Genomic DNA, 13,630 nt, shown 5'->3' with positions numbered 1-13,630 from the left:
TTATTATATTATTATTATTATTATTATTATATTATTATTATATTATTATTATTATTATTATTATTATTATTATTATTATTATTATTATTATTATTATTATTATTATTATTATTATTATTATTATTATTATTATTATTATTATTATTATTATTATTATTATTATTATTATTATTATTATTATTATTATTATTATTATTATTATTATTATTATTATTATTAGTATATTATTATTATTATTATTATTAGTATTATTATTATTATTATATTATTATTATTATTATTATTATTATTATTATTATTATTATTATTATTATTATTATTATTATTATTATTATTATTATTATTATTATTATTATTATTATTATTATTATTATTATTATTATTATTATTATTATTATTATTATTATTATTATGATTATTCTCATTGCAATCGTTTAAGGGTATTTGTTGGCAAATTAGAGGCGAAGACTTTAAATGTCCAATAAACGTTGGGCGCCACTTTATAAGATCTATAATTATACCCTCCACCATAAATATATATATATTATTTTAAGTTTGTTATTCCATTTGTAACACCTCGAAATATACATTTTAGACCCCACAAAGTATATATATTCTTCATCAGCATAAAATTCTATGTCGATTTAGCAATGTCCGGGCGGACATTGTGGAAATCACTCTCCCTTCCGAACAAAATGACGTAGGTTGATAAATTTTTACTCAATTATTATGTCTGCAGGACTTTTGGTATTGAAAATGGACCATGTAGGTCCACGTTTTGGTAAGCCCCCATATAACGGTACCTCCCTATATTCGGTACTTTGATGATTTTAGCGACATTATTTACCGGAATTGTTTCAAATTTTGTATTTGAAGTTCGTAATAGATACTTGAAGTTCGTAATAGATAGTTCATCGTAGAAAAAGAGCCATGTAGGTCACGTCTTCGTATAGCCCTCATTATCTGTACAGGTCCACGTTTTATAACCCCATGGTACCTCCCTATATTCGGTACTTTGATGAGCTTCGTTTCGCATTTGAATATTGTAATAGCGTGTGACAAAAGTTGCCTACGCAGGTCCACGTCGTAGTATAGACCACAATAGACGCCTACATTCGGTATTTTTAAGATTTTAACGGAATTGTTAACAGATTTTATTTATTCTTTTTTTATTGCCAAATTTGTACCAAATGGTGGAAGGCTTTTAAAGTTCAGCCCTGCCGGACTTACAGCTTTTTTACTTTTTTTTATAAATATTGTTATGGTTTTTATTTTGTTAGTATAATTAATTTTGCTAAAAGCAATTCATCACTACCGCTACAGACTTCAAACTAATATGTTTAAGATTAATGGATGGAAGACCTTCAGAAGACTTCAAATTTATAAAATATCATTAGACGGCCTTTTATAGAAGTTTGTTTATTTAAAATAAGTAATTCTATATTATAACCCTTTATTTGTAAATCTCATCAAAATTTCCCCCACTGTTCTTCGGAAAAGATTTGCATCGTCTACACAACATTCATTCTGGTCCGCTCCGTACCGGCCTGGTTTGTCGTGTTACTTTATCAGACAGTTGTCATTACTTTACCTACCCTAATGTTGTGCTTAATATTTTTCTGCTTTTTTCTCTTCCTCTTCCTCGTATGCGGTTCTTTGTTGATTTTTGTGAATGAAGGGAATCTTATGAATGTTCCACATAGTAGAAACCAACCATGAGAAAGAGAGAGTGAGTGAAGACCTTAGCCGGCAGTTTGAAATTATTGAACAAAAAAACGAAATAACGACACAACAATACAATAAATTTACTCGCATTGAGTATTTTTGTTGTTGTTGCTGGTGGCATTGATGTCATTGTTGTTGCTTTTAAATATACATCCTCTTTGGATTGTGCGGAGTTGTTTTTGTATGTTTTCCCTAACAAGTATCTGCATACTGTATGTTCGTTCGTTTGTTCGTTCAGAAGAAGAAGAGTTTAATGAAAATGCAGAGCGTAGGTATTGGTGACCACAGAAGTACGTGTGTGCATCTGTGTGCGTGTGTATCTATGTGCGAGAGTGTGATGTTTTTATATTTTAAGGGCCTTTTCGGTTACTTTTTCAACATTTCATATCAAATGCATGCATAGGCATACCGCAAACAGAAAAACAAACACACACACACATCATTTTACTCACACTCTCTTTGAGCACACACACACAGATACTCTGGCAAACACCGAAAAAATCCTATGGTTGTTTATACTCCATACACCAGGGTTTTGTTAGTCTTACTCTAAACGTCTACGGGAACGTATCTCGAACTATGCCCACAGAATGGATTACCGTTAACGAAGCAGCTAGCGATCTTAATGTTTAAATCTCGCTCTCATGAATTGGAAGCGTAAATGAAACGTAAAAAAATACGCGCGTGACTTCCTCCCAAAAAAAAAAATAATAAAAAGTGCATTCTATGAAAAACGACAGAAGGAAAGAAAAAGAAATTAAAAAAATATATGAAAAACGCAAAAAAAAATTAAATAACCCAAATTCTTAAGGTTTTAAATGGAAGAGTGTTTGTGTGTGTCGTCTATCTGTGTTTCCAATGTGCATTTCACTGGCAATTGCAACGGCTACAACAACAACTGCAACAATATTTGCCGCATACCCCCAATGTGAAATGTTATTATGCTAACCCATGGGGACCGTATTATAATACGGCAATTGTGGATATACGTTTTACGTGCTCATAAAACCAAACGTTACAACTTTATAAGCGTTAAAAGGTGTTCAAATTACCAATGCAACAGCAACAACTACAATAATAGTGGATGTGTCATTTTAACAACAACAAAAACACCAACAACCTTTTTACACCACAATTTCATTGTAATCTTAGTCATTGTCGTTGTACAACAACCATTTTGCCATAAAATGTTAAATCGTAAAGGTTCATATACCCTAACATGTGCAAAACTGTCACAGACTTCATCGCCAGCAGCTGCCGCAACAATGTTGTCAACAATTGAATCCGCATCCTGTTTATCATTTATAGCCACCACAAATATGGAGGAAACATCTTCACCGCCACCGGCATGTTCTCCATCGCCATCCTCTACATTATCCTCAGCGTGTCAGTCGCCATCCCCAGCCTCAACATCACCACCCTCATCGTTGGCGACATCACGTAGAGCCAGCTCCCTGGCCATGACAAAAAAACGCACAGCTCTTTTGGCCAAATCAGCCTCGGCTGCATCGGCCATGCAACGACGTCAAAGGTAATTATAAATTAGCAGCAGCAGGAGGTGATGCAGAGGGGAGAGGGGGATTTCCCAAACCCCTAGTTAGTGGTGGGGTTTTCACGACAATAAGTTATTTAATGAAAAAGAAAAAAATTAGAAGGGATTTTTTTTATAAATATTGTTGTATTTTTTATTTAATTGAGGGATTATCCAGAATGGGATTTTCTAATACAAATTTGAAAATGAAAACAAAACATATAAATAAGAAGAAAATATGTATATAACTTTTTAAATTTCGTTCACATTGGAAGTTATTGTCCTTATCTAACCTTTATACCCGCCTGCAACACACGAAAAAAAACTTTGAAAATCAATCGGGAACATAATATGGACCCATACAAATGCTAAACCTGGCTTGAAAAGCATATTTTTCTTTTGAAATCCTAGTATAGATATTAAAGAGAAGGGAGAATTAATTGTATGGTCCTATAAGGATGGGCGCCACTTAACAAAAATCTTTTTATTCATGTTCTCATATTAAACTCAGCTGCATTTTCACCGAATCTTGTGATATTTGCAAATTCCAACTTGGGCGCCAAAAAATTAAAATTTACCAACCTGTGTTGAATAGTGTAATTCTGCTATAAAAATAGAAACCAAAACCGAATATAAAAGAGATGTCCGTTGGGCGCCACATTACATGTTTTTTTTTTTAATAATTTTATATGAGCCTTTAACGTTGGGTGCCTTCGGTTGACTGCACTCAGCTTTATTTTCGCCTAAATGCGATAATTGCAAAATTACAATGTTTCAAGTTGGGCGCCACCAAAAAAAAAAAAGAAAATTTACCGAACCAATGTATCTGGATCTGTGTTGAAAAGTGATATTTCGCTATAAATGTAAACCAGAACCATACACCAAAGAGACGTCAGAATTTTTGGTTTTTAGAGATTGAAGAATAGTTTTGGGTGCCTTTGGTAGGCTGTAGTCAGCTTCATTTTCTCCGAAATTTGCGATAATTACCACTTTTTAAGTTGGGCGTCACTTAAAAAAAATGAAAATTTACCGAATCAATTGGTATTATATCTGAATCTGAATCTGTGTTTAAAAGTGTAGTTTTTCTAAAAAAATGTAAACCAGAACCATGTATTAAAGAGACGTCAAAATATTTGGTTATGGGCGTTATGTTAGCGTTGGGCGCCAATTTATATTTTTTTCTACTATTAGAGATTAGAGAATAATTTCCTATGAGCCTTTAACGTTGGGTGCCTTCGATTGGCTGTGTTTCTGTGTTTCAGGGACTAAAGAATAGTTTTGGAGTGCCTTTGGTAGGCTGCACTTAGCTTAATTTCCGCCGAAATTTGCTATAATTGCAAAATTACCACTTTTTACGTTGGGCGCCACTTTTTTGAAAAAAAAGAAAATTTATCGAATTGGAATTATAATCTGGATCTGTGTTGAATAGTTTAATTTCGCAATAAAAAATAAACCAGAGCCATATATCAACGAGCCTGCATAATATTTTGTTATGCTCCGTTTAGCGTTGGGCGCCACTTTATATTTTTTCTATTGGAGATTAGAGAATAATTTTCTATGAACTTTTAACGTTGGCCGACGTTATATAATCATTTTCCGAAAATATCAACGAAATATAAATTCGAAATGAGAAAAAAAATATTAAAAAAAATAATTTTTTTGGAATAATTCGAACCTTAATATGATTATTTATCAAAACTGGGTCTATATTAATGTTAACGTTGGGCGCCACTATATTAAAATAAATGTGTTTTTAAATGCGACTCTCGTTAAATTTCCTAACAACGGGGAGGCATATCAAATCTGTGACTGGTCGCTCCATTATCCTCTTATTATAAGAGCTCGAAAATTGGTTTACATAGTCAGGAACTGAATGGAAATTTGGGTGCCACTTTAAAAAATATGTGTAAAATCGTCCTCATTAACATGTTTTAGATATCAGAATGATACAGGAAAAGCATGTTACTGAAGAATTAATTGACAAAAATTATTGGGCGCCATATCGTTTGATCGCAAATTTTTCTTAAAAAATTTAAAATAAATTAAAAAATTTATCAGCTCCGTGTTTTAGGCCAGAGAATCTTGGAATTTTACTGAAAAAGGACTTTTTACTACGAAAAATAAAAGTCACGCCTCAAATTTATATGAGAATAATTCTCAAGTATGCCCTTTTAATGTTGAGTGTGACTTCTTTATTTTTATATCCTTCTACAAAAAAAAAAAATAAATAAAAAAACATTGAAAACAAATCGTATAACCGATGGGTTTCACCGAATGGTTAGAATTGGTATTAGAATGTAAATTTTCCCTCTATGATGTTATAATAATTTTGTATTCTGCCTTTTCCATATTGGGCGCCACTTTTTCAATGCAGATACTTTTTATTATTATTATTATTTCTATATGGATTAAAATCATGATAGTTCCTCTAGGAATTATGTTTTTGACAAGTTTTCCAAACCTATAGCGTCCTTGAAAAATTGATTCTATCCCGTGACAATTAAATTTAATGGTGTATTGATACAAAGCCAATTATATATCATGGTTTTTACGGTGGAGGCCACAGTATTTGGATTATAATGAAAAATTTTCAATATCAGCCTTCTACTTATAGGTCAGTCTGTCCAATTTACTAGGTAGAACATATTCTCACTGTGGGTATACGAGCCAAGGTTTTGGAATTTTACAATCCTTGGCCATATTTTTCAGGTTGCAGATTCTTGTATATCACTCAAGTAATGAAACCCCCGAATTGAAGCCAACCAGAGTTAGCTGCAATTCAAGTTCCTCCTATGGTTGTATGAAGTTTCGCCTGGGAAAAATATAAATGCAATAAGTAAAAATATATTGTTTATAATCCTCTTGAACATTGCCTACTTTTCTTGAGTATTTTCTGATTCCCCATTTTCTTCTTATTTCGGTACTTAAAAATAAAACTCCTAAAACATCTGTTGCAAATGCTCCTTGGAGGTGATACCTAAGAAATCAAATCCTCCCCAAAAAAAAATCACATTCCCTTTCATCAAAAACCGTAATGCCCTGTTAATCTTTCTTTGTTTTCTTCTAAATAATTAGAAATGGTGTTTTTTTTTACCTGAAATCAAATAAAAAACTCAACTATCACCTGTCAATATTATTTGATTTTTCCTTCCCCCTTTATAACCATCACATCACATCAACCCAGTCTTGCGCTTATCGGTAGTTCTTTTTAATTATTTTCTATTTCACATTTTCAAAATGTTTCAGTGTTTTATTTTTTCATGAAATTCAACAAGTAACAATAAAAACTCCCTCTCGCTCAGCATCCATATGGCAACAGAGTTTCATTATTTTTCGGCACGCACACACATATGGCGCGGCCTGGCTGGGAGACAATGGGCGATTCCAGAGAAAAACAGAAAGGAAATCCATGTATGCTACAATTTCATCAGTAATTATTGATACACTATCTTCCTTCAGTTCTCTTTTGCTCGTCTCCTTGGCATTGTTAGTACACGACGCATAGCTGAAAGGATAACAATAAAGGAATTCTAAGAATTCAATGCTCGCACACGAATTCAATGCTCGCATAAGAATTCCAGTTGTGAAGCAGCAGTATGTGTCCGTGGCATAAGGAAAAAGGATAAGCAAGGAGTAGAGTACATTGGGTGGTCCTTCTTCCCAAAAATAAATAGCCTCTATTCCAGGTCTCATTTAAAATTTTTTGTCCCTCTGTACGTGTGCCTGTAATCCTTTTAGTTTTGTCAAACCCATCATAAATCACTTTTCGTAGTTAGTACTTTTAACTTCCTCGTTTTTTGCTGCTGTTGTAGTAGTTTTTGTTGGTTTTCTAACTAGTTGTTGCAAACAATTTCATGCTGTGGTTGCTACACATTGTTCGAAAGTGTTAAAAGTTCTGCCAGACTCTCTATGTGTAACATCGTATGTAACTTTTGTTGAATATTTATTCACCTTTCAAGGATACGAATATTTGTAATTATTGTTTGCATTTTCATTTGTTCGGGTAATTGGTTTAGTAGTTGGGCGTTGAGTTAAAAATGTTCTCACTAGAAGTCAAGGTAAAATTGAATTACACGATATTTTGGAGAGAGGGTATGTGTGATATTTGAAGCTGAGGGGTGTTGGCTAATGGGGGAATGAGGGGCTAAGAAGCGTAATGGAAATAGAGAATGATTTCTAAAAAGTACCATGAAAATAAACCCTTTGATATCAATATTTCATACATTACACAATAATGGCGCCCAACGTGGGTTTCTCATAGTCTTTTTTATCATCGCATGATGCTATTCAATCAAATCGAAATATATATTTTAAAAAACAATTATGCTGATCAACCGTAAACTTTTCGGAAACAGGGCTTCAAACTTTGTTTATTAATGGCGCCCAACATGGGTTTCTCATAGTGTTTTTACATAGCATGATGCCATTTAGTCAAATCAAAAAATATATTTTAAAAAACAATTATGCTGATCAACCGTAAACTGTTCGGAAGCAGAATTTCACGCTTTGTTTATAATTGGCGCCCAACGTGGGTTTCTCATAGTGTTTTTACATAGCATGATGCCATTCAGTCAAATCAAAAAATATATTTTAAAAAACTCATATGCTGATCAACCGTAAACTTTTCGCAATCAGGGCTTCACATTTTCTTTATTAATGGCGCCCAACGTGGGTCTCACTTAAAGTGGTCAAAATATCGGAAAGATTATTTGTATGTAAATAAATTAACAAACAAATGGCGACCATATAGAAAGAAAATAATAAAAAATACAACATACCACAAAAATGGCGCCCAACAGGTACTGATTTGACGATTCCACGTTATAAAATCTATCCTTCATCTAAAAAAGACACTATTTATTTGAATTTCTTTTTCTCTCTATCTCGGCTAAGATTCTACAAATCCACTCTATCGCTTCTCTCTAACCCATCAACAATGGTGGATATTGTCTTTCATCTTCCACATTCGCCAAATCGTTGGGCTATTTTAAAGATCAGTTTCCTGCTGTTTAATCTCTTTTTACCTGTACATCATTCACCTTTGGCATCTTTGCATTCACAAAGAAAATGGTTTTCCCAAAAATTGTGTTTCAGTTTTTTTCGCAAAGGACAAACTGTCTTGTCCTTGTGTTGTTCATAAGGCAAAATTGGAGAGCGGTACTCTTTTAAGGGATTAAAGACAATGAATGGCCACCCCTGATTTTTTCAAAAAATACCCAAGACAGGTAAATGCGAATTTAGGGTGTGTTGCAATTTTGCACAAGGGACAATGGAAATCTTTTGGATTTAAATTTGAACGCATAGTTTATAGGGGTGGAATTACAAATTGCATATTTCCTTTTTCTCTTTGTTTCTAGAAGAAGGAAATATGTCATAAACATTTATGGTCTTGTTCCGGAGGCAAGAAATATATTTCCATTTGTTGATTATAATTAAAAATTTAGATTTTCTTAGATTTTATATAAAGCTCTGTTTTCGAAAAAAAATCTTTGCAATCCAACCAAGAAAATTTTTATAAAAATGATTTAAATTTTTAAATATAATTCTATTTTTTTATTTTTCTAACTCTTATCTTTTTATTACAGATTTCCTCGTACCGCAACAACAAATGATAGTGTCAGTGTAATCGGTGTTCGCAATGGATTCCTCACAAATTTGGTAAGTTTACTCCCAGTATTTTCAAAATAACACTGTTAAATGATAATGAATTTGATTTTTTACGCCTTAAAATGGCGCCCAACATGGGTCACTTCATAAATATTTCTTTAAAAAGCTTTTTACTGCCGTTGAAATTCTTTTATGAGTTAATATTAAAATACCAAAACAATTGGACTATCAACTGCGTAAATTGGCGCCCAATGTGGTTTCTTTAAATCACAGCCCAATGTGGCTCAAAAAATTCGCAGTTTTTTTATTATCCATTCAAAAGTATTTCTAAATAATTTAACTGTATCTGTATTGAGTTCAGACATCCCATCGCATGGCGCCCAACGTGGGGCGTGATTTAATATTAAAATACCAAAACATTAACTGCGTATATTGGCGCCCAATGTGGTTTTTTTAAATCAAAGCTCAATGTGGCTCAAAAAATTCGAATTTTTTTAATTATCCATTCAAAAGTATTTCAAAATAATTTAACTGTATGTGTATTGAGTTCAGCCATTCCATCGCATGGCGCCCAACGTGGGGCATTCGTTGAACATTTCTTTAAATTGCCTTAAATTTAAACGGAATATAGTAAGTGGCGCCCAAGGACAAAATTTCAGATGAATAAGATAGGATTTTTTCTGCTAACTTGCAATCGTTCTCTAATTACAAGACAACAATTTAAAATGGGCTCTGCTTTTCAAATAGAGTATAAAAAGTGGCGCCCAATGTGGATTTAAAACAGTTTCTCTTAATCCAAATAATTTTTAGCAGGCCAAAAATTGTCTCCGCAAATAATGGGTTATTGGAAAGAATTTTAAAATGTGAAGTGTATTATTAACTCTGAAAATATTAACTTCCTTTAAGATATAGGTTTCCACTTTTGTTGGAAAATGGCGCCCAATTTGGGGGTTTTAGGCAAATAATTGAAAATCTTATTCCCACTCACGTTTTGATGCTGTCTCAAAATATCGACTCCATCATCTCATAATTAAACATAACAGTCTAATTGAGCGTCGAATATGATGATTGGCGCCCAATGTGTGTTTAAGGGTGTTTGTATTAATGAATATAATTTAAAAATGTGGCGTATGTCCTATATTCTTAATTAAGTGTTGTACCCTTCGAAAAATATCTTAATTTGAAATAAAATAAAATGCATATGGAAAATGGCACCCTAGGTAGACAAATGAGTCAAGTGAGTAAGCGCTACTTACTACCCGAAAATGTATCACTTTTTTAGAAATTATTAAATTTTATTCCCAAATCAAATTTACAAAATTGCGCTCAATAATTTAAATTGGAAATTATATGATTAATTCATCGACGATAAATTTTTTGTAATTTTTGTAATTTTTCCAAATCTCTTAATTCACTTCCTGTAAATCCTTCCGAATCCTAAAGACTCTTTACCATTGTTTCCTTATAAGATCTGTGATAACAAATATCCTTTCATTTTGAATTCCATATTTTTTCATGAATTGAAATAATATGAATATCTGTTGCATTATTCATATAAACAAAAAAATTATCTAAATCTTTCTGCCTTCCTTCCCTCTTCATTAAATTCCCAAAATCCTGGAGATTATTTGATATTTCTTTTTTTTCTACAAATGAATTAGCATATTCTATGAAAGCAAGAACACAAAAAAAATATCCTGACAGATAACACTTGTGGTGTTGAAGAGTTTTGTGGTTTTCCTATGTACACAGATCAACGTATATGAATACCAATGGATTTATGTATGTATGTATGTGTGCATTTGAGTCGAACTGAGTAAACAAAGCATCCTGGATCTGGGCGGTGTTTGCATTTAAAAGAATTTTAAATGCATTTATGTTGGCATATGTTTTTTTCATTGTTTTTCTTGCGTTTCCAGGAAATTGAATCCTGTGGAAAGAAACAGATCCTGCACTCAAGTCTTAAAAATGATTTCTAAAATGCATTGTTTCTATTTTTTCTTCTTTGGGGTAGAGAGAAATTTTGTATTCATTAAATAGATGTGATTAAAAAGCGAGTCTGTCTGTGTGTATGTATGCACTTAAGAACATGTAGAAGAAAACGAAATTCAAGAAGCGGATATAAAAATAGATAAACATCAGGGTAATGCAACAAGCTGCCCCAACACCAGACAGCAGCAACAATGCAGCAGTGCATGATGAATGTTTGAATAACTGACTCGCTGCTACAACAGCTGACAATTGGGCGAACTTTAACACACCCATAGGCCAAACGACGACGAAGACGACGACAAAAAAACAAAGCAGCAACAACAAAAACTACATACACCACCAGACATTACATGTCCGCATACTTTGCTGTCCCTTCCTGGCATTATTTTTAGTGTTGCTTTTTGGTCGTCTGTTTCATTTTTTTGTTTAAACATTTCTGTTCTCTTCGAAATATAAAAAAATAAATAAACAAAATTGGTGTTGTTGTTGTCGCTTTTCTAGGGGTTCAGAAAACTCATTAATAATCAAACCAGCCAGTCAGTCAGTCAGCCAGACATTTGATTAGTCTTCCGAAAAAATACCAAGAATTCTCTTTCCTCCCTTCTCTCTCTCTCCACATAGAGTAGATATTTAACATTTGACATATGCCAGGGCTGAGGATAAGCCCATAGGGTTTCTGTTTCTTTTTCGATATCAACAATTTGTTTTATTTTCATGGGTGTTGATATTCGTTAGATACATTTTCAAGATAATAGTAAAAAAAAAAATAGGAAGAAAAATCCCAAACCATAACCACAAAATATGTTTATGAACTCAGAAAGAATAAAAAGGTTTACACCGCCCCGTTCATAGTTGACCGGTTATTCTGAGAAAATTCTTTTATGTTAATAGAGCATAAATTAAAGGCAATATAGCACTAATTAAAGGCACAAATGCTGCAGGGCATACAAAATTAGTGTTAGCCTCAAAAAATCAAACGCAATGCGACAGTAAGCCAATAGATGGCCTTGGAGATAATAACAGCTTCAAAACCATGAAGATGGAATGGTTTGTTTCTGTTAAAACCCTTGGCAATTAGTTGAGGATTTATTTGTCCGAGGCAAATAAAAGATTTTTTAAGTTAACACCTTTAAATTATGGTAATTTTCGATTAAGTGATAAAAAATGTTAATGAAAAGAAGTTGGGAGTGTGGCAGATGCCACAGGTCTCCCAAAGGGATCAATTAAAAGACAGAAGAGAACACTTTGTTAAACTGTCATTAGATTTATCTTAATTTGAGGTAAAGACTTCATTTAATACGGCAAGTAATCGGGTTATTTATCAAACATAAAAAATGGCGCCCAATGTGGGGAGTAAAAATGAAAACAGTTAAAAATATATCTTCCGATATAAATACAATCCTAAAAACTTTTAGTTTATTGAAAATTCTTATGCATTCAATCAGCAAATCAAATGTAGAAAATGGCGCCCAAGGTGTGACTTTTTAGTCACATTTATGGTTTAAATATCTTCTTCTAATTCGTTTGTTTGATATGCTCTACCTTATGATAACCATATAGTTCTTCCATTAAAGGACGCCCAAAATAAATTGGCATCTTCTCTTTTTGAAAATGAAGAACTATTTTGTCCCAAATCAAATATGGAAAAATGGCGCACAACGTAAGGATTATGTTGTAGTTTTTTGGAGACCTTATTCTTTGTTTTTTTATTTGAATGAAGTTCTCTACCTTGCATAATCAATATCATAAATTCAAATAAAAGACCCAATTGTAATTGTGTCGTACTTTCCAAATAGAATTGGTGTCCAATATGGATTGTATCGTTCGATATCAGTAAGCAGTTGATACCCAAGCCGCCAATAGAGAATGGCGCCCAACGTAGGGCTTTTATGAAGTTTTAGGATATTTCTTTTTTTATTTGATGTTCTGATGCTTTGAACCTAGAGTTTGACGCCCATTGTGGGTTTTCTTTTTTCTCCATTAAATTACTTTTCAACACTTCCTCCTACACCTTTCATATAACAAACCCGTCAATGTGTCGACCAACACAAAGCCTCCTTTTTTTTTTTTGAATTTTATTGCAGTGAGAGGGTATTAGAAAGTGTACACATTTTTTAAAGTGGCGCCCAATGTCAATATGTTAATTTACTTCAAATTAAATGTTACGCTCAAAATAAGATTTTCACTTGACGAATTTAAAATTTCTAAACCATATGCTTGTCCTAAATATTTTTCCCATATGTCGATCAATATTTGTAAGTGGTACGCACTATATTTTAGTTCCAGAATAAAATATTTTTGATTAACGAAGTGAAGATTTCTTAAAAAATTAAAGTGGCGCCCAATATAAAACACTCAATTCCAAAATCTAATATTTTCGATTATAATGGCAAAACTTTTTATCAAAGAAAATTTTTTTTAGTCAGAGACAAAGAAAATAACACAATTGGAATAAAATTCCACCATTTAAAAAGTGGCGCCCAACGTTGGGTTCTCACTTCAAATTGTGGGTTCTTCTGTATCTACTTTCCTATCTTTTTGGAAAGATTTACTTTAGATATTCCTTAATAATATTTGGTATTGGAAAACAATTTAAATGGATAACAAAAAGAAGTGGCGCCCAACGTAAGTCAGGCAGGTTTTCAAATTAATTTTTTTTTTGTGTATTTAATTTAATTTTTATTAAAATACTTTTAGTTCTAGATTTTAATATTCCAGCTTTTTCTTTTTTGTTTTTTTGTTCAAAGCAGTAGTTTTGGAAACAATTTTGCATTA

The 13,630-nt window shown here is 32.4% G+C and overlaps 1 protein-coding gene across 3 annotated transcripts in view; it reads left to right on the top strand.

Moving 5' to 3' along the window:
• Nucleotides 1–13,630, top strand: part of LOC131800713 (serine-rich adhesin for platelets-like) — a 355,165-nt gene that overhangs the window by 311,106 nt on the left and 30,429 nt on the right. For 2 of the 3 annotated variants that reach the window (XM_059118392.1, XM_059118390.1), the window contains exon 2: nt 8,842–8,914. In XM_059118392.1, the coding sequence (XP_058974375.1) occupies nt 8,842–8,914 (73 nt within the window). Of the gene's footprint in view, nt 1–2,198; nt 3,257–8,841; nt 8,915–13,630 lie in introns of those variants that run through there. The other variant, XM_059118391.1, reaches the window with a different exon arrangement.

This window comes from Musca domestica, unplaced genomic scaffold, assembly GCF_030504385.1.
Source record: "Musca domestica strain aabys unplaced genomic scaffold, Musca_domestica.polishedcontigs.V.1.1 124, whole genome shotgun sequence".
NCBI lineage: Eukaryota > Metazoa > Arthropoda > Insecta > Diptera > Muscidae > Musca > Musca domestica.
Note: the sequence above shows the minus strand (reverse complement) of the source record. Positions and strands in the feature narration are given on the sequence as shown.